Source organism: Lichenostomus cassidix, chromosome 3 (assembly GCF_008360975.1).
Source record: "Lichenostomus cassidix isolate B80296 chromosome 3, HeHo_3.0, whole genome shotgun sequence".
Taxonomy (NCBI): Eukaryota; Metazoa; Chordata; class Aves; order Passeriformes; family Meliphagidae; genus Lichenostomus; species Lichenostomus cassidix.
The window spans coordinates 43,091,303-43,112,921 of record NC_139483.1 but is presented as its reverse complement, the minus strand read 5'-3'; the positions used below and the strand labels follow the sequence as shown (position 1 = coordinate 43,112,921).

The window sequence follows — 21,619 nt, the reverse complement described above, 5'->3', positions numbered from 1 at the left end:
AGCTTTACACGTGGGTGAGCTCCCTGCCTGGCATGTGCACTCTGCTTGCAGCTGAGGAAGTTTGCCACTAGCAGTGCCTGCTGGGCTGTGCCAGTACTCCTGAGCACCTGCTTGGACCACGACCCGAAAGGTGAAGCAAGACAAACAACCCCTGCTGTGTTTTCTGCACCTTGGCTGAGCAACAGATTTGGGTTTGTGTGTCTCACAGTTGGTCACGTTGGGAATAGCTGAAATTGGTGTATGCTGAGAGAAAGCATGCCTCACTCGAAGGCTTTGCAGTGCTCCCACCTCCCTTTATTTACAGTCTCCACTGGTGCCTGTACATACTTATGATTGGTAGTTCCCATCATGCTGTGGAATTTTCCTGTTAGCATAGGGCTTGAACTCACTCTCAGGCAGAGTCCCTGGAGGCTGTGTGCTTCTTGCTGAATTTCAGTGGCTGTGGGTCTCTGAAATGGGCCGGATGATGGTTGAGCCTGTTCTGCCCCTCCTGTGTCACTACAGTGCTGCTCTTCTGTGGGAAGGCAGACTGGAAAAGCCACTACATGCAGCAGCCGCCTGTCCCTTTTCAAGGTTTTGTGTATTCTCTTGGGCTGACCCCATCCATGAGGGTCACTACCTTTTCTGGCATCCAGGAGGCAAGGCGAGGGGGATACCTGGTGCATGTGTCTAGACCAGTATTTTTCCTGTGTTCCACAGCTGGGTTACTTGTTTTGCCTTTGGTTGGATCCTTTGTTGGCTATGTCAACAAAGCTGCTTACAGCTCAGAAACCCCCAAAAGTGCATCAAACGTGTAATAAGACAGCCAAAGCACCTTCAGGTTTGCTTCAGCTCCCTGTGGCCCTGAGGGTCATGGGAATTCAATGAAACAGCCCCACAACATGCCCATCACAGAATCAGTTAGGTTGGAAAATCCCTCTGAGATCATCGAGTCCAATCTATGTCCAAACACCATTCAGTGCCATGTCCGGTCTTTCCTTAAACACTTCAGAGATGCTGACTCTACCATCTCCCTGGAAATCAATTCCGATGTCCAATCATCCTTGCTGTGTTGAAATTCCTCATGTCCAACCTCAACGTCCCCTGGCACAGCTTAAGTCTGTGTCCACCTCATGGTGCTGTTGGATGTTTCCACGGTGCCCAGACGGAGCGCGGCAGGATGAGCGGCTCCAGCAGGGCTGCGGGGGGCGGCGGAGGAGGGAGCGGGGCGGTCCCGGGAGCACCGCCCGGCGCCGCGCGTCGGAAGTGACGCGAGCTGAGCCTGTTCCCGCTGCCCTCGGTGCCCACCATGCCGGCCCGCCGGAGAGGCGCGGGGGCGCGGCACACACCGGCGGCCCTGGGGGAGAAGGAGGAGGAGTACGTGGTGGGGCAGGTGTCGGGCAGCCTCGGAGCGGGCACGGCGCCCGCTGCGCCCCTCGCTCGCCTCTTCTGCGCCGCCTCCCCGCCGGTGGTGGTGGCCGTGCCGGGGGTGAGTGAGGAGTGCCGCCTGGCCGGGCGGCTAGGGTGCGTGAGCTCGGCAGCGGCGCTCCCAGTAATTCGCAGTATGTGAAGTAGTTGCAGGGCGTTCCTGGAATTTTGTCTTTCAAGTCTTTCTCTTACCAATTTTTAAAGGGGAAAAAAAAAAGGAAGCGTGTAGAAGAAGACGAGAAAGTGTCAGAAGACCAGAGTTCGTCCGTCATACAAGAAGCTCCAGTAAAAGCAAAGAAGGCCAGAAAAAAGGAACATTCAGAAGCAGAGAAAAAACTGTCAGAGAGGTGAGTAGGTGAACCCATTTTATGATAAAATTAAACCCCACAACACCTACTTTAACCATAATATGAGTTCGATGAAACAATGAAGTTCTCCTCTACTACCCATCTTCAACTTGGTGTTTAAGATTATTTTTAAGATTGTGCAAATTGTCTGTAGTTTTCCCCTGAAGGAGGAAGTAATGCAGCTTCTTGGAACACTAGGTCCATGAAGTGCACATGCTGTGTTAGCGGATGAAGACACATCCCTGGCATAGGGATGTGCTTTCTAGCTGTCCTTAGCTTTATCCAGCAGAGGTGATTTCAGCAAGAGCAAGGAGCCAGGCAGAGTGAGCTGTCTATCCTGCTGGGCCTCTGCAGTGACACAGAGCCTCTCTGTTCTCTTAAATGCTTGACGTGAGGCACTGTCAGAGCAGGCTGAAGGCTGGTCACTCTACAGTGCAGTGTGGATAATGAAGTGTGCTTGATTGTAGCTCGAGGTTAACATCTCATCCTCTCCCTGGCACTGGGTGTTGTTGCTTCCTCCATGCCCATGGAACCTGTTTGCTGTGTTTATGTCTGTAGCCTTCCAGAGGCTCCTTCAGATCTGCTCTTCTGGCGGGTTTGTATAGATAGAAGTTTGGTAGTGCATGGCAGTATTCCAGAGGTTTGTTCTGAGTGTCCAGGATATTGGGAAGTGTTAAATCTCTTCTTAGTTCTAGCATGCAAGGATGATTTCTTTTTTTCCCCTTCAGTTATTTAATTCTAATGTATTTCTGTATTGCTCCTGGTAAATAGTGAATGCAGTGTCCTGGGGACAGCAAATAACTTTTCATGTTGCTGAATGGTCAGATATGTTTGTTTAATGCAGAGTAAACAAAATAATGTTTGAAATTTTAAGTTGAACATAGTAATTGAAAATGCAAGTTAAAATATCTTGGAGGCTTTAGTTCTTTGACCTCAAAACCCCTGTTTTTTCCCATCAATTGTAACTTGCCTGTCTGTTTCTGGTCAGAGAGAACGCTTTGGAGCAGGCAGATGAGGAGGAGAATCAAAAACTGTTTCAAAACAAAGTGAAGCAAAAGAAAAAGGTTTCTCAAGCCATCACCAAAAATGTTGTTAATTCAGCTACGGGTGCTCCTGCAAAACGGCAAAAGAGAAAAAGGGTGGCTGATGAAGCAGCAGACAGAAGAACGGTGTTTGTTGGAAACTTGCCTGTCAACTGTACTGTTCAGGTACGTGGGTGGGTTCTGACAGCTGAAGGAACGAAAGGAGTGACAGCAGTCCTCAGTTTGAGAGGATGTTTTCAGCAGAGAAAGAATCATAGACATTTGTGATTGGAACTGATTGGAAAGTAGGAAATAGTGCTAGTTCTCAGAAGCCATTAGAGACAATCTCTGGTTTCCTGGAGTTGGGTTTCCTACAGCAGTGGATGCGATGACTCTTTCTTGACTAGACTTGGTCAGTTTCTTGTCAATGAAAAAATGACTGAATAAATGAGAACTGCATTTACAAAGTTAGTTTGCCTCTAATTTTGTATGCAAACGGTGCTTCAGGTCATTACATAAAACATGTTAAATTTATACTTTCTTCCACAGTAGGAGACACAACTTCAGTTTTGGCTATCTGTGGAAGAAGAAACTGGCACAAAAAGCACAGAAATAGTTGTGAATTATTTGCATTTTTTTTAGTAGCCCTTTAAGGAACCTCCTATAAGTAAAAGGAAAACAGTGCAAGAACAGTATTACTTATAAATACTAAAACATAATTCTCATTACCAGGTTGAAAAAAAGTACTGAACATTTGTAATATTATCTGTTTAGGAACTGAAATCTCTTTTTAAGAAGTATGGACCAATCCAATCCATTCGCTTCCGGTCTCTGGTATGTTATTTCCTTTAATGTTATATAACAAAATAATTTTTTGATGTTAAAGGGCAGTAGTATTTGTAAGGCTTGTACTTTCATTAGTTCAGAAGTGGTTTAGGGGTATGTGGGTTTTGCTATTAAAAGAAGCCTTGGAGATGTTAGCTGAGGAGCACCACAGATGCATTTTTCCATTTAGCAGCAGCTGATTTATTATTGCTCATTTAGTTAAGGCATTGCTCACCCATTTTTAAATCATAGTAGCAAAGACACATTGATTGTAAATCAGTGTACTCACTGAAACAGTTGATGATAACCCTCTTGGAACTCAAGAAATGTGTCAAAGTCAAGGCCAGCTCCTTAACTCCAGGGGGTTTTTAGACTATCTCTAGAATGAGCCACTTCCATCGTTTGCTCACTGTATTGGCTACGTGTCTTTGGGTGGCACCTGTTTGAATTCCTCTTTGTCTTACAGAAAGACTTTGTGTTAAGTTGACACTAGACCCACCTAACTCAAACTTTTTTTATCCTTAAGATTCCAGCAGACGATACTGTATCCAAAAAGGTAGCAGCAATCAAGTAGGTTCCTCTTGTGAATTTTGTGTATTATTTTTCAAGGCCTAAACAATGTTTAAGTGTTGGTTGTTAAAAGTTTGTCTGTATTAAGTCCTTTCTGTGTATTTTGTGTTTCTTTATCATTTGTCATTACCTTTGTGTCTTTAAGTTTTCTTAAAAAGTAATAAAGAATTATGTACCACGTGTACTAGTAATTTGTTGACTGAGGTTGCATTTCTTACATTTTAGGTAGGAGGAAGGTGCTAGAAGTCTTTAATTTCTTCGAGTCTCTTTGTCAGCTGAGGAAGCTTGCTCAGGGTGCATATATGGGCTGGGACTCCCTTGCAAATACAGGGTTAGCTTGACCTGCAAGGGAAATGAAGTTGTCAGTGTGCACAAAACAAGCAAAGGCATAAATGTGTTCAGCCAGAAGTGCTTGTGCACTGCACAGCATCAGCAGGATTTAAGCACTAATTTGTCATTTTCTTGTTCCAGGCATAAGGTGCACCCAAATGCAAAGTTTGTCAATGCTTATGTTGTCTTTAAGGAAGAATGTGATGCCCAGAAGGCTCTGAAGGAGTAAGTCTCAGTTTTGTTCCTCATTCCCTGTTGAAGAGGTAGATCAGGTAGATGTACAGCTAAATTTAAACAACCTCCCCTCTTTTGCTTGAATCAAAATAAAACGTTGGTTCAAACTTAAAAGTAACTTTGCTTTTGGAATACTCCTGTGTGGTGACATTGTCAATTAAGTAACATTTATTTCACTTTTAAAATTTTTGCTTTTGATCATAAAGGAATGGAACAGAAATTGCTAGTGGATTTCACATCAGAGTTGACACTGCATCTAAAACCAGTTCGGTAAGTAAGATGTGTGGCTAGAAATTCCCTTTTCTGATTCGGTTGTGTGGTTTTTATTGTTTTTGTTTGGTTGTTTTGTTATTTTCTGTAACAAATAACATACTGTCCTGTCTCTCTTCTTGTCTTTAGCATGACAATAAACGATCTGTATTCTTGGGAAATCTTTCATATGGTAAGTCTAAAAGGGATTGTCATACACCATTATTTAGCCTTTATTGAATATGTTGACATGAGGCTCTTTATTTCTTGGTATTTAGGGCAGCATCTTTAGGTAGACAAATACCTTTTGCTAGAATTAATTCTTATTTGTTAATTGAAATACCTAAAGGGGTTGTAAGTTTCTCTCAAGTTCTGCAGCTTGATTTTTTTTCATTGTAGGTAGCACTGCAAACACTTTTAGTTCTTGTTGTTGCTTCATGTTTTTCAACTAAATATGACCAAGTTGCATAACCATGGCTTTCTAAACCATTCAAGGGTTACCAATACCTTTTTGTAAACCAATTCCAAGTGATTGACAGTGATGGCTTCTGATTTTGATGCTTTCTATGAGCCATGGGCTGAGTGACTCTGTCCAGGCAGGGCTAAGAGTTGGACTTGATGATCGTTGTGGGCCAGTTCCAACTCAGAATATTCTGTGATTAGCTGTGCTCTGAGATTACTTCAGCAGCTTGGACCTTTCTCAGCACATCTAGGTCTCACTGCTGTACTTAAACGCATACTATTGAGTTCAGCTCCTCCCCTTAGCAGAGAGAGGTTTATACCTACGTCAGGGGATTGTACAAAGTGTACCTATACAAAAAAAAAGAAAATAACCTGTGTTTTTATGATGGCACATCATGCTTGTTTGCCTAGGCATGAGATGGAGAAAGCCTCACATGTCCAGCCATTATCAGAATAATTGTATAGCAGCTGTGGTTGGAAACTGTAAATCCCTTCTGGCCCATTCAGCTAAAATTCTGAATCAATGAGCAGTTGAAGAACTGCCAGCTCAAGCTCATTATCATCAGCATTAATTCTTAGAAAGAAAATTCTGGCATAAGGAGGAGCTACAAAAATGTATAACAGTAATCTTAATTTCTACTATGTTCCAACCATAAACAAAATAATTTGAAAAATTTATTTCGGCCTTTGCCTTCGTCCTTATTTGTGATTTATGTTGTACTCTTCAGAGCTGGAGAATCAGTAACTGTCAAAGTAAATAGCCCTTTATAAAGTCTGCATTGTCAACTTGCTGGCATTTTTTGAACCACTGATACTTGCCTACCTATCGTCACTCATATGATAATATATATTTAAATGTATTTGTTTGTGTCCCTGAATGGGTAAATGTGAAATCATTGGATTTGGGCCAGGCTTTTAAAGCCGTGTGACTCCCTGAAGAGGCATCTGTTGCGTTGTGTTGCCTGCAGACATCCGTGATGACGCCGTGCGGGAACACTTCCATGTCTGCGGGGATGTCGTGGCAGTGCGAGTTGTGAGAGACAGGAGGACGGGCTTGGGGAAAGGCTTCGGCTATGTCCTCTTTGGGGTACGTGTGAACGGCCTGCTCCAGCACATGGGAATGCTTCAAAACCTCTGTTTGGGTCTGCCTTTAGAGCATTTTTATCTTCTTCTGAGTAATTTTTTGGGGTGTGTATGTGTATATGTGTGATATTAAATGGTAGCATTGTTGTGTGTGGTGAAAGCAGCTTTATATCTGTGAAAGCAAATACAAAACAAACTATTGTAGGTTTTGTATGCGCAGGAGTGAAAGACGTGACTTTAAAGTAGGGCCTTAAAGGAGGGATGGATGACTTTATTTGTTATAACTGCAGTGTTCTCCCATTTCTTTTGTGTCAAAGTATGAGTGGAATTCTTTCCTGCAGCTGGTTTGCTTCCTGGCTCTCCACTTTTGATTCCTTTCTCATGGCAGCCTCTCAGCCTCATCTTCCTTAGTTAATTTCCTGCAGCCCAATGTTTTTTTCCCAATTTCTCCTTGTCTGTCTGCCTCATTTTTTGGTGTCTCATGTAAACTGCTTCACAGCCTGTTTTCAAGTATCTGTGCCTCAGTGTGTGGGCTGTGTGGGGGTGCTGGTGTTCCGGAGCAGGGATGTTTTGTCATTCCCTAAGCAGAGCAGTTTGAGTGCTCTTCATTGTAAAATCGTGCTTGCAAATTTTAAAGAAAGGTAAAAGCTGTTTAAAAGCAATCAGTTGGAAGTAATGCTGCTTTTAAGCTGGTTGTCTGGTTTTGTAGAATACAGATGCTGTACATCTCGCTCTGAAACTCAACAACTCTGTTCTGATGGGAAGAAACATACGGGTGCAGCGCATAGCGGGCAAGAGGAAAGCACAGAAAACTCCAGACCAGTCTCGTGCTCCCAAGGACAGAGTTGATAAGAAGAAGAAAAAAGAAAAGAGCTGCTCTAATGATTCTTTTGTTGGTGAAAAAGCAACCCCATTAAAGAAGAGCACGAAACCAAAAAGACTAAAAACTATTCCTAGGAGTAAAGCTGGGAAAAACAAACAGTCCTTTGGTAAAAATCAATCTGATAAAAATGCTAATTAGTGTTACACAGATGGATGTATATGAGAGTGTCATGTCATAAATTTTGTTTGCTAATAACAGCTGTTGTCATTCTTGGTGTTTGCTCTGGGCCATTTGGCTTCTCGCAGAAGGCAGCAGGAGGTGCTGCATGATTTTATTCCTGTGTTCCAGGAATCCATCTCCAGCCGAGTCTTGCTGCAGAGGTTAACTGTGAATTCTTACTTTGGAGCTATGTAGGATTACCCACAGTGACTATAGAAGAAAGTGACTCACATGCAGACTGAATCTGTGATGAAATAGAAATTGTTACCTTAATTTGGGTGCTTTTTTGGCTGTCCAGAGAAGGGCAATGGAGCTAGTGAAGGGTCTAGAGCATAAGTCTTAAGAGTGGCTGGGGGGCTGGGGACTTTTAACCTGGAGTAAAAGAAGCTCAGGGGAGACATTATTGCTCTCAAAAACTCCCTGAAAGTAGCCAGAAGGGGATCGGTCTCTTCCCCCTGGCAACAAGGGACAGGATGAGAGGAGACAGCCTCAAGCTGTGGCAGGGGAGGTTCAGGCTGGACACGAGGAGGGGTTTCTTCCCAGAAAGGGTGATCAGACACTGGAATGGGCTGCCCAGGGAGGTGGTGGAGTCACTGTCCCCGGAGGTGTTTCAGGAAAGACTGGATGTGGCACAGAGTGCCACGGTCTAGCTGACAGGGCGGTGTTGGGTCACAGGCTGGAGGCGGTGCTCCCGGAGCTGTTTCCCCGGGATCCCGTATCCCTTATCCCATATCCCTTATCCCTTATCCCGCACCCCGCTCCCCTCACGGCGCCGCGCGCACGAGCCCCTCAGCTCAGGCCACGCCTCTTTCCCCGCGCGCCTCCTCCCGCGCACGCGCCCCGGCCCCCGCTCAGGCAGCGCGTGGGGCGCCCTGTGCCGCCGCGGGCTGATGACGTGAGCGGAAGCGCGGCGGGGTCCTTTGGCGTGCCCGCTCGGCCCAAGGTGCCTGCGGAGCTCGGCGGGCGGCGGCGGAGCGGAGCGGAGCGGAGCGGAGCGGAGCGGGGCGGGGGCGGCGCAGCGCCATGATGGTGGGCAGGACCAGCGCCATCGCCGCGGGGCTCTGCGGGGCGCTCTTCATCGGCTACTGCATCTACTTCGACCGCAAGAGGCGGAGCGACCCCAATTTCAAGAACCGGCTGCGGGAGCGTGAGTGTCCCGGGACTCCCCCTCCCCTGCCGTTCCGTCCCTGCCCGCCGCCGCGCGCTCCCCTCGGCCATCCCCCGTTTCTGCCTCCCTCACCGGCCCGGCCGGGACGCGGGAAGGCAGCACGTGGTGCCGCCGCAGCGCCGTCCCCGCCCCCGGCCGGCATCCCCCGAGCCCCGAGCCCGGCGGCCTTGTGCCTTCTCGCCGTCCCTTCACCGAAACCGGGGCACCGAGTCACGGAACCAGCAAAACTGGGCGATACTTTCGAGACCCGTCCCACCACCCGCCCAGCGCTACCACTGCACCGCTGCAGCACCGACCAGCATCGCCCAGCGCCAGATCCTGGTGCCTCTTGAGCAGCCCGAGGGATGGTGATTCCACCGCCTCCCTGAGCAATCTGCTCCCAACCTGCCCACCCCAACAGTGAACAAGGTTTTTACAGTGTTAATCTGAGTCTCCCTTGTCTCAGTTTAAGGCCATTTTCTCTGGTGCTCTCACTGCAGGCACGGTAGAAGAGATCGATCCCCACCTCACTGCAGCCTTCTTTCAGGTGCTCCTAGCCAGGGTCATCCCGTCGGAGAGCATTTGCTGTTGGGGTTGGGTAACCTGTGGTTTCCTTCAATGCGTGGTTCCAGTTCACCTCCCCCCCTGCTTTTTTCCTAATCTTGTTCTCCTACAGGCTCAGCCATGCAATTATAGCCACCACATTTACGTGGTGAGACTTTCTTCTTTTTTTTTTTTTTTTTTTCGCTTTTGGAAGACGAGCAGGTAAAACAATGTGATCTCTTACGGTGCAGTTGTTGCTGTGGTGAGGCAGGGGTTGGTTGCAGCTCTCAGGTATTTCATGGGCTGCATTCTAAACCCTCCTGGCAGCCCTGCCTTTGGCTGCCAGGATAAGAATGAATGCTAGAGAAAACTGTTGATTAATCCAAGATGTAGAGCTCTTCTCCCATGGCTCTTCATTATTTCACGTCTTCAACATTTATTTGAATGTTTTAATAATCAGTGAGGGGTTTAAAGGCAATTTTAGGCACGAGTACTGAAGGAACATGAATCATGAGAAATAAGGTGATACTTCTTACACAGAGTAACTCCTGTCGGCATAATATGTATATTATTCCTTTGGCAACTAATCTGAAGATAAGAAGTTACCATTAAGGTAAATTTTCCAGGCAGGTAAACATGATGTGATCAGCAGTTTCATGGATGGAAAAGTCAATAACTGGCCAGGCTGAAAATGAGTATTTACCTGATAACATTAAAATGTAGTTTAAAAGCTTCAGTTCTGCCTTCGTGGATTGAATTTGAGTGGCCAGTGTTGTTTCTCAGCAGGGCATTCATTCCACTTTCCAAAAGCTCCTCCACAGCAAATTATGTCTGTCAAATATTTCAGTTTCAGGCCCTCACTCCTGTATGTAGGATTTTAGGCACATACCTCTTGTGTGTCTTCCAAGTCTTTTTTTTCCCCTGCAATGCAAGTCATTAATTGGGAAATTTTAGCACAGTTAACTACTGTGTGCTTGCCTTGCACAAGCAAGCTCGAGTTTTGGCAACATAACCAGCCATGGGGTTTTTTTATGGTGCCAAATATGTAGTAGGAGAAACACCGAATTATGTAAGGTTTTGCAGAAGCATCAAAAATTATTTTTGCATTCCAGGTTTTCACAACCTGAGCCTCTATCCAGTCGTGTTCTGAACAATGTTCTTAGAATTGCTCTGATTAAGAATTGACATTATCTTTGAAGTGGAGAACAAATGCACTGTGGTTTGACAGGAGGTGGCAGTTGTCATTTGGAGGACATCATTGTATGACTTAGGATTCTTGCAGCTGATGCACTGGTCTACATTTGGTTGTAAGGCTTTAGTTAATATTAAGGAACTTGGTTTTATTTATGTTTTTGGTAATGTAACATTAGTATGGATGCTTCAGTGGTTCCAGGGATCTGGTTATTACAGCATTTTTACTGTTGGGTAGACAGGAAGGCGTGGGCTGTAAAATACTTGACCAGGAAAGGTTCAGTGCAGCAGCTAGTTGCAGTTCTTTATGTAAAGATGCTCCAGGTGTTGTGCAATAGTGGGGGCTTGGGATGGAAAGCTTGTGGAAACCACCTTTACAGCACATCTTTTCCATCAACCTTCTTAGGATAAGGTCCTTTGTCAGCCTCTGTGATGCAGTGTCACCAGAATTTGGGAAGGACAGGAGATCTGACATGTCAGTGGATTGCCTGTCATACCTGGTCAAGCACATGCTGAAAATGAAGAACTAGCTGGGGATTTTTGCCCTCCCAGTTACACTGCACGTCTCTGTGGGCTGTTAGGGCCAAAGTTTACATTGCAAAGGCCTGTCATAAAAATGAGGTGGCCAGATTTAGGTTTCCAGGAAAAAATTTGATTTCCTAGAAGCTTCTGGGAGGCTTGAAAAACTACTGGTCTTTGATTTTCCAGATGTTTTAATCTTATTTAGCAGGTTTTGTGGGTGGGTTTCTCTGTTGGGTTTTTTGTTAGGTTTTGGTGTTGCTAGTTTGGAGCATATCTATATTTAGCCTTGGGACCAAAAGATAGCAAAGCCATAAACATCTATAGCTGCTTAGCTTCCCCAGCTGTATTTTATGAGTAAAATATTTTGAATACGTTTACTATTTGCCTTCTTGAATGGACAAAATAGAAGTGTTCTGGTTTAAAGTATAGACACAGATGTCTTTGTTCAAAGACAGCCAGAATTTCTGACCATGCTGAATTTTCTACCTTCTACCCGGACAGCAGAGTGAGAGGAGGGCAGTAGGCAGACTTCACTGATGGGAGCTGAAAATGCAAATGGCTTTTTGGGCCTTCTGCTCCTTGGTGGGACTGCTTGGGAAGCTGCTGGGGCTGCTCAGGGGCTTTTGCAATCCATGCCAGAAGGACAGATTATCCATTGGTACTCTTTTGAAACTTGTGTCCTTGTACAAGAGCACCTGTCGTGTGAGAGCTGCAGTTTAGCTTTGTGTTTTGGATGGATGCACTACATTTCTGTGGTAATGAAGGTGGATTTGATGAAAGATTGTCTTTCCCTTTTCTAATGTGATCATCTCTTTAGAAAAGAGGGAAGTTTTTCATTTTTGTGGAGGTCCTTGAGGGAAAACAAACTTGGGGTGTTTTTTTTTAGTAGTGGGGTGGTTGTTCTGTTTATTCGTTTGGTTTTTGAGGTTTTTTTTACTTCTCAAAGCCATTGCATTTTTCTTGTCATATCGCAAATGTAACTTTTGGCTGTTATTGCAAAGATACTTTGAAACTAGTATTTCCTCCCAACCAGTGTGGGAAGAATTCATAAATATCCCTTAGAGTTATTTAGGTTTTGTAATTGTTTTAGCTAGTGAACTTTGAAAGATCCTGTAAAAAACTATTAAGAAGAGAAGGAAAAGTTTTAAAATCTTGGTGATTCTTCATATTCCTTTACTCTTTTCAGGTTCATGTACATGATTTCAAATCTGTGTGATCAGTGGTCAAAAGCTTTCATTAGTTCCAGTTACCAGCATGTCTTTTGTTTCATTCTTTATTTCAGAATGGTTTACCTGGTGAAAGATACCTTTTATAATATTTTAGAAGGTATCATAATCATGGCAAGAAAATATAATTTTCTCCTGCAAATGATATACAAATGTTAAGCTGTTACTCTGTGTATTTCTCTTTGGTGTTTTTGCTGAATGCACTACAGTTGCAACATGGCTTGTTTTGATAGTAAAACATTTCAAATACAAATTTTTAAAAAATTTCATCTTTAGGGTTTTATCTATTATCAAAACTTGTTTGCATAGTAGTGCAGTTTAAAGCTTTGTGCAAATTTATGCTTCCGAAAAGCTGGAGTGAACTAATTGAAGCACTGACTTTCAAAAGAAATTCCTTAATATTGAAACCCACCAATGTGATAAAATTATAAAATAGTATACTACAGTTATATCCAACACATTTTTCTGTATATCATGTAAAATAACATATGCAGGTCAATAAGTTGTGGAAGAAGTCTCAAGTGCTAAGTGTTTTAAGGTGTTGTGTTAATGTAAAAGGGTGTTCTGTGTAACTAGAATGTGAACTCCCTTTGTATAAAGAACACAATCTTTTCAGTAAATGTCACATGTTAGGTTATCCCTCTACTAGGGAATAGTACTCCTGAATGTGGTCATCATGTGGACAGTTGAAAGTTTTTAATTACCATTTAAAACTGCTAGTCATATTTGGAAGTACTTCCATCTTGTAAAATTGTATGAAAAGAAAAATCAGGGCTGGGTGACAGTTGTTCTTTGTCAGTATAGGAGTTTTCTGAGCAGACACTGAGGACAAAGAGTGAGAGGACAGTTTAACCACAGGCTGTATTCAAAGGTTTTATTGATGTAACTTTTTCAGTTGATGAACTGAAGACTTACAAAAATGATTATTCTAAGGAAATTACCAGTGTTATTACAATTATTCTTTCTTGCATGAAGAGATACTACTATAAAAATACCCTTATGCTTGCCTAGTTGCATTAAAAATTTTAATTTTAATTACACTAGTTTTGCTGGAGTGGTACAACTTCATGTAGCAGACCAACTTTTTGCCTTTAGGTTAGGCAGTTATATCTGTAAATGTTTGTTCCATCTGTAAATGTTTGATTTCTCAGGTTTCAGAAATGTATGCTTTAGTATTGCCCTTGCTGGGGGAATGACGAGATATTGCCACTTATTAACTAGTTCCCAAGTCTTTGCTATAAAGTAGCTGAGAAAGCTCGCAGTGTCTGTATCTGCTGTGACCTGCTAAAGTTCCTCTTCCTTGGTGGAAGGGGAAATTTACTTACAATTCAAAACTGGATAGCCTTGACTTGTAGACAGTTCTTCTGTGGCTTATTATTAGAAATCAGGTAGATAATTCCTGTATTACTTGAAATCTCTCTGCTTCTGTGTGCCTGCAGTACACGAGGTGTGCTGTGCTGCAGGCCCTGCCCAGCTGGTGTTTGCTGTAGCCATCAGGAGAAGAATTGCCATTTTGAGTTGGTGCTACTGCCAGCCCTCATTAGACCTCTAAATGATGTTCTGTTGCACAGAGTGGGTTGCAGTCTTGTGCTCAATCTTCAGTATTTGGAATACGTTACCAGTTTCTTCTTTTGAAAAGAACTTTGATTTGTTCATGGTTTCAGACTATAATCTGAAGGGCTTTGTAATTGTAAATTGAAAATAAAAGATGTTTTTATTCTTACAGGAAGGAAGAAACAGAAGCTTGCCAAAGAGAGAGCAGGGCTTTCCAAGGTAATATTGTGTTCAATAATGTAGTGCTATTTTGAAAGATGTTTCATTTCTATTATTTGTAAGATTTTGTTAAGGATTTGTTTTCATTCCAGCATTGCAAACACTCCTGCAAATATGCAGTCTTTAGGAATTTTTAATGCTCACAAATAATTGTATGGTTGTTCCTTTTTTGTGTCAGATAGAGGAGTTATATTAGAAAGTACAACATTCACGGTGTGATTCAATGACATTTTCCTCTTCGTTAGATGCACAAGGACTTTTCAGACTTAAAATCATTGATGGGATATACCTATAACTGAATTTGATAGGTTGTTTTGCCATAAGTATTTGATTTCTCTTTCGTTATCACCAGTGGATCCAGAAAGGAAATACAAGATTTCTCTTAAACAATTTAAAGAAATATAGTTGTTATAAACATAACACACCTTAGAATTTGTATTTACTCAAAAATGATGCACTTAATAAACTGAGTAAAGGTATTTCAGGCTCTGTCTCTCTACATATTTGTGATGCAATGTTATGAGACCTGACTCTGATTTTCAAAAATATTCTGTGTATGTTTAACTTAGTGGTGAGAATTAGTTTTTTGCCAGTGTCAGTGTAACAATATGGTTGTGTGCATGTTTGATTTCAGTTGAGAATGTTTTCTGCTAACTTTTTGTTAGCTGGTGTTGAAGGGCTGATTTAACTTCTACTGTGTGTGTTATAGTTGCCTGATTTGAAAGATGCCGAAGCAGTTCAGAAGTTTTTCCTTGAGGAGATTCAACTTGGCGAGGAATTACTAGCTCAAGGTAATAGCATTTTTTTTCCCAAAGGGTAAGTTGTAAAATAATTTTTCTCTTCCTTTGCTAGAAGATGATTTTTATGCACTAAGAAATTTTGGGGAGTCAAATTCGTCTAAGAAAATCTGCTTACTTGTTTCTAACCTTGTGTGTTCAGAAGGTCCAGCGAGGAAGGAGAAGAGTAAAGTGTGGATTCATTCACACTAATTTAATCCACTCTTGGTGGATGTTTTATGTAAATGTCTTACATTGTGGAAGATGGTTGATTTCAAAACATTATAATTTGTCATGCAGGTGAATATGAAAAAGGTGTTGATCACTTGACCAATGCCATTGCTGTGTGTGGGCAGCCACAGCAGCTACTACAAGTTCTACAGCAGACTCTTCCACCACCAGTGTTTCAAATGCTTCTAACTAAGCTCCCTACAATAAGCCAGGTATGTGAAACGTTCCATGTTGTTTTGGTTTGGAAATAATTGAAATATTTATTTTATCCACTACATCAGTCTTGAGTATTGGGATTTGTAATCTGTTTTTTTTAATATGTTCAGTTAGATTAAAAGAAGCTTTTTTTTTTGCCTGAGATATTAAAAAGTGAATATGAAAATAATCGTGTAGAATTAATAGAACACCAGGATAAAATCTCTTGTGTTTAGGGTATGCTAAGCTCTTGAAGAGCTTAGAGGCATCTGACTTAGAGGCATCACTTAGAGGCATCTGACCACAGCTCTGGTACTATAAGGGAATCTACTGTTTCCCAAATACATATTGGGGGATTGGAAAAGCAGTAACTTTATGGCACTGGATCTTGAGGTTTTTTTTTAATTTACATATCTACAAGTGGGTGTAAGTGCTATGAAAGTCCATCAAAATGTGTCTGTTGCTTCTGCTACCCTCTTGCTTCTGGGAACAGCTGTAAACACAAGATGTTAGCTAGCGCCAGAACCCAGAACAATTTTGAAAGCTTGGGAGTTTCCCTGATGATAAAAGTGTTAGTAGCTCTGTATAAAATGCCCTCCCGTTTTTGTCTGAGTACTGAGTGGCTAGTGTTGTTAATATGCTGGCAGGTGAGTCTGTTGCAAAATAAATAATATGGTTTATGTTCTTGGAAGTACAAGGGGACTCCCTAATATTAGTGTTACCTGACAGAAAGCAGAGATTCAGTGCTGAGTATCAGTTGGCTCTTTTTACAGCTCAGGCCTGGTTACGTTTCAGGTTAAGGTCCATATAGTGAGTGAAAACACTGGAAGGTGTCAGGTACACGAGATGTGAGAGTCGGGCAAATGATTGAACAAAAATGTTTCCTAAGAGAACAGTGCCAAAAGCGACACAGAGGTCATCACTTGAGGCTGATAGGATATTGTTTATCTGCCTTTGAGTTTGTTAGGTATTGCAATGTATATAATTTCTGTGGAACTGATTTAAAAAACATTAGTCAAATAGATTGCCATTTTTAACTTTAATCAGTTTGTTCAGTAATTACACTGCTTAATGTTCAGTGTAAAATTACATTGCTTGATAATCAGTTGCCTACTGTCAATTTTATGTAATTGTGAATGAGTTTTTCTCCTTCTTACAGAGAATTGTAAGTGCACAGTGCTTGGCTGAAGATGATGTTGAATGAGGTCACACCACAACGGGGGGAAAAAGTTTTCTTACCCCAGAAGATGAGCATCAGTAGGGGGATAAAGGGGCAAACATAGTAGTTAATGGACTGTGTACCACATCGGGTTCTACCAGAGTTAAAATTAACTTTGTGTAGGTGGGTTTCGCAGGATTTTATTTATTATCCCAGTGAAAAGTGTATTTTGATAAGAATTCATTTTATAAATACACTGTGTTGAGTTATCAAAGTATCACTAACTTCATTATTATTGAAATACGCAGTTGTAATGTTGTACATATACAGACATAAAACTACGACCTATTAAAAACCCAATGCTCATTTTTGAAAAAACGAAGTTATGGCAATAAAGATTTATCTGCACTTGTGTGTCCCTATAGTACTACTTTAAAATCCAGAATATTTGGGCATCAGAGTAAATGATCTTAAAATGAGAACACTAAAAATTATTTTTAATGTTATGGCTGGTCTTCCAATGCTTTTAATTAAGTTTAAAACCTTGTGTCATTTCCTGAGAAAATAAAAATACAATAATTTAAACAGTAACAAATCACCTTAGAAAGAGTGGTAATAGATTACTGGCTGCAGAAAGAATGGCATCCATTTCTGTCAGGAACAAAACCATGTAAAGTGATCAAGTCAAAATTACTGGCAAACTTGAAAACTATTAATACAGGTGTCTGAAACAAAGCTGTTTGGAATAGACCATGGGGCAGACTGTAAGAGCACAAAGGTTGGGCTTTTGGAAAGCTTGAAACTATGCAAGATAGAAAGTTGAAATTTCAGTCTGTAGTCATCAAGACCATAGCAAATGGTTGTTAACAGTTTTTTTATGGCATTTGCCTTAAGAAAAAAATTGCACTGATAAGGCAAGACAATGATATCCCTGGGGTAAATAGCAAAAACTAATGGAATTAGATGTAAAATTTTGGTATGGTGTGGTTAGTTTTCCTTTACCAGTGAAAAGGAGACAAATAATATGCAGGCTCAAGTGAGTAGGAGAAGTGTACTTGTGAAAGCAAGTTTTCTCAGGGATAGGATCTTCTAAATGTCAAAACAGATTGGCTTCTACTGTTCTCTGGGTTTGTACTATGAGCAGTTGGGTGGCAGAAGGATCAATTAAAAATGTAACTTTATCTTTTTGGCACAGAACTGATTTTTAACTTAAGGAGAATTCTTTGAGGTGTGTCTTTCAGACCAGCTAACAGTTTGTACTAATGATGCTGCTAGATTAATAGTAAGGTACTAGGTGACAAAGTTTAAGTAGAAGTGAGATACTTTGAGAACACTCTAGCCTGTCTCTGTCTCCGTTCAGCCTTGTGTAAGGTTCTTCAAAGGCAGATTCTCCTCGGTGATTCAGGAATTGCCTCACATAGGATTTTTGAGAGGTTAAGTGGATAGTTGATGGTGACCCAGCAGTCAGTACCTGAGTGTGGGAGTAGAAATAGCTCTTAGTGAGTCTGTCTGCTGAGATGGTTTTCTACAGAAGAGATATTTTCCCCTTAACCTCTTGCAAACATGATTTCCTAAGATTTGAGGTGCTATTGAAGGTTTCTGTAACGTGACAAATATTAAGTTAGTGGCTGATATCAAGAAACATATCTTTAATAGCTGGTTGAAGTATAATATTTGTGCTTGAACTGTTTAGGTAGCATAAGGTAAAACTTAGTAGCCATATTCTTCATGTGGCAATGGCTGGGGTGCTCTTTTATTTTACAGGGAAAGTTATTTTGCACTTAATAAAAATACTGTGAAATTGCAGAAGGTTCTGTTTTTAATGGAGCTTTTTGAAGAAGTTTTTCTTTTTCCTTCTAACCCTTAAAAGTAAAAAGTAGAAATTCTCAGTTAATTTTGACAGGTTAGCATATTTTCCTTCTGTCTTGCTGGTCACTTCAATGTATCTTTTTAGTTCAGCTTTTAACATTGTCTTAGGGTAAATCAAATTTCCATCCTGCCTTGAAAAAAAACCCAAACAGCATAAGACAAAAGTAGCACTCTTCTGTCAAACCTGAGCAATTTTCTACACTCTTTGGTGTATGATGACACTGTAAATTCACATTTTAGCTCACAGCAAAGCTCTCCTGAGCTGTGTTTCAGCAAGCCTGGGTGTCAATTCTGATTTTGATGGACGGCATGGTAACAGTCTCATTATGTCTATAAATGCTATTTGCCTGTAATAGGCATCATAGACACACACATTGCTCTAATAATTTTTAGTTTTCTTGAGCCTGCAAAATTAGATGCAAACAAAATTTTAGATAGCATAGGTTTAAATGTAGCCTTAAATGCAAATTTAGTCTTATATCTGATAACCCAGAAGTACCTGGTTTGTATGCTAGGGCAAGCTCTGATAGCTGTTTTGAGTGCCTTGGCTAATAGGGTGGGAATGCTGAATCCGTTTAATAAGACTTGAATTTTTTCTTTTCCACAACTGCCCCAGTGAAGCTAGTACTGCACAATTGTGAAGACTTGGAAGATAGTGTCCAGAATGGGGATCTGCTGCTGCTTCAAGAGTGGCAGGTTGACAGTGGTATAGCTTGGCACACACAGTTCATAGATGTTTCAGACACAAGCAAAGACACTGCTTTCAGACAAAAACAAAGTGCAGGTCATCAGAAACGTGGTGGTAATGATGGATGTTACTGCATCAGCAGTAGTAAAGCCATTCCATTAGCTGTGCATATTGCAGTACAGTTCTTGTCACCTGTGTGAATGAAAAAAGTGTGAAAGTGAGCCATTCTAGTTGTGGATTTGCTGCTACTGAGTTTAAAGCTGCTGGGGAATAAGATCTGTAATCTTAATTTACTGCTGGTTAAACTACTAATCTTTCTTCCAGAAAGAGCCATCTTCCCTTCTGTGCTTCTCCAAGAACAAGGCACTTGTTTTCAGCACTAAAAGGATTTCTTTTAAAGAAAATGAGAGGTTTGTTAGTTTTATGTTGGGAAGTCTTCTGTCATCAGTTATGAGCTTCTCAGACAGCTTTTATAGAAAAAACCGCACCCAGCTACTTTCATTATCATGCAGGACTACCTTTGATGTCTCACCATTAAGTTTTCCAGATAATGGAATCAAATCCAAAACCAGAGTGATCAAGCACACACTGAATCATCTGGCACTAATTTCCTTCCCCTGGGGGCTGACACAATATTATTGTTGCCCTTAACTTGAAAAATGGAGAAGTCCCAGCCCTGCTGTGTAGGAGGCCAGCCAGCCATCATCAAAGTAAAGCTCCAGCTATTTATGCACTCAAAAGAATCTTTCTAAAGTTTCATTTGTACATCTGTTGATGGTGTGTTTAAAGTCCCTTAGGCTGAACAGTGGCCCATGACTGTTGTGTTACAGTTAACATGAGTTAAACATCAAGGGAATCTTTGAAGTGGTCACTAAGTGCTTTTAGAGATTGTTTCAAAAGCATGTTGTGCTGCACACCCATGCTTCTGTGTTTTTAAATGTATGGATGTGAAAAGGACTGATGGGGAAAAAAATTTCTTCAAGGCTTCTGTTGTACCCAAGTTTTAGTTTGGTTTTGTGTGTTTACACTGACCAGCATAGCTTACAGTATTCTTTGTGCACTGACCAAAGCCTGTTACAAAGAGCTGAAACTTGGGCTTAATTCATGAGGACTGGGCTAGCTTTCATCAGAGGCACTCTGGAAATTGAACTTCTGGTGTGGGTAACAGTACTTGTTTTCTGCATTTTGACCAAACTCAAACTTCCCAAAGAAGATGTGGACGTCTAATGCTGTTCTCAAAGGGCAGAATTTGCCACATCCTGTGTATGAATGTGTGAGTGAAGCCATAGAAAACAGCTGGCCCTTCTGTGATATTTTTTGTACCAAACTGTCCAGCATACTGGCACTACATAATGGGCAGCTTTTTCAAAGTACAGTGGTTCTTGAAAAGAAAGTCCAGGTTCTCTCTTCCTTCCCTGCAGTAGGGGCTAATTTTAGAGAGTATTTACTGGATATCTTTTGATGAGCTCACTACCCTGTTTTCTGATCATTGCTGTGACTTAATAGTCGTTAACTCTTAAAGGCGTCTGTGCTATAAGCTTTTGACTCCAGGCATACAGTTCCTGTTCTGTGAAGGTCAGGTCTGCCTTTAACAGGTTGATAGATGGATGTCCTGCAGTGCCCACTCACATAATTTCCCTTGCACCCTGAGGTGTTCTCAACCCATCTTTGGGATGAGCGGACGTCTGGTGGTGCTCACACGTGGTGGGAGAGTTTTTAATAAAGTGAGTGTTGCAGCTGGCACAGTGTTCCTGCAGCTTGCAGATCTCTTGGGTCCATGCTACAAGGCAGTTGTGAGTGGCTTTCATGTATGAAATTTCTAGTGTGCATGGAGGCAAGAAACAGATGAAGTCAGATAGTTCTGCCTCTTTGCAAGTGGGGCTCTTACAACTGAAAACTGATTTGGTCACAGTCATTTACTTGAGCAGGTCTTAATGTAAACAGCAGAGGGCAGTTTTGCACACACATTTTTTGCAAGCTCACCCTGCAAATTCTAATTTTTAGAATCTTTCTGTCTGGTGAGGTGATGCAATGCAGCATTTTGTCCAGACAAATTTGGTACGGTGTGTAAGACAGACTCCGTGTGGCAGCAGTGGAATGTGTTTCTATTGATAATACCTGATTTGGGCTTTTTAAATCCTGTGTGTTTAAATTATGATGACATGATTAGGAGGATTTCCCTTTTCCCCTCCATCCTTCAACACAATCTAGGTATACAGATAAGCCAGCTGCATTGTACAACTTAAACTCTGCAACTAAATGCAACCACATCTGATTCCTAGGCATGCAAGAGGAGTTTTCCCCTGCCCAGCTGTAATTATTCTGGGTGAGCTTTGCTAGCTGGAATGAAAATAATGCACCTGTTAACTGCAGTAGGGGTGGAAGTGAAATCTGCATCTTGAGATTTTGCCTGGAGTTGGACTCTGCCTGTGATGGCCCTGTGAGGAGAGCCAAACAAGAAAAAAATAAAAGGGCAAGATATTACAGGCTGGTGACAGGATGCATTTTCAATGCTGGTTGAATTTCAGTTTAAGGTGACAAAATCTACTTACCCAGTTGTGATCCTGTAGCTGACATGAAGTGAGCTGATCTCATACTTTGTCTCTCTCATGCCTTGGAGGCAGCTATTTGCATTGTAGTGGCACCCTGGCTCCGAATCCTAACTACTCCTACTCCTCAAAAGTGTTTTTCTCTGCTTCCTGGTCTGTGTTTGTGGGGGGGAAATGTG

The 21,619-nt window shown here is 41.8% G+C and overlaps 2 protein-coding genes and 1 non-coding gene across 3 annotated transcripts; all 3 read left to right on the top strand.

The window, feature by feature from the left end:
- The first annotated feature begins 1,243 nt into the window (after window positions 1-1,243).
- RBM34 (RNA binding motif protein 34) lies at window positions 1,244-7,607 on the top strand. The gene is made up of 10 exons (XM_085055500.1): window positions 1,244-1,468; window positions 1,612-1,754; window positions 2,743-2,962; window positions 3,551-3,610; window positions 4,128-4,171; window positions 4,643-4,726; window positions 4,942-5,005; window positions 5,135-5,177; window positions 6,415-6,533; window positions 7,239-7,607. The coding sequence occupies exons 1-10, from the start codon at window positions 1,289-1,291 to the stop codon at window positions 7,548-7,550; spliced, it is 1,269 nt and encodes a 422-aa protein (XP_084911626.1). The 5' UTR covers window positions 1,244-1,288; the 3' UTR covers window positions 7,551-7,607.
- Window positions 7,608-8,540: 933 nt separating this feature from the next.
- On the top strand, window positions 8,541-16,742 carry TOMM20 (translocase of outer mitochondrial membrane 20). Its single transcript, XM_085055499.1, has 5 exons — window positions 8,541-8,718; window positions 13,927-13,973; window positions 14,683-14,764; window positions 15,050-15,192; window positions 16,335-16,742. Exons 1-5 carry the CDS (start codon window positions 8,595-8,597, stop codon window positions 16,377-16,379), a joined length of 441 nt encoding a protein of 146 aa, XP_084911625.1. The 5' UTR covers window positions 8,541-8,594; the 3' UTR covers window positions 16,380-16,742.
- On the top strand, window positions 9,565-9,699 carry LOC146439583 (small nucleolar RNA SNORA14). Its single transcript, XR_014851446.1, has one exon. It is a non-coding gene; the product is annotated as a small nucleolar RNA SNORA14 (small nucleolar RNA).
- Window positions 16,743-21,619: the final 4,877 nt, after the last annotated feature.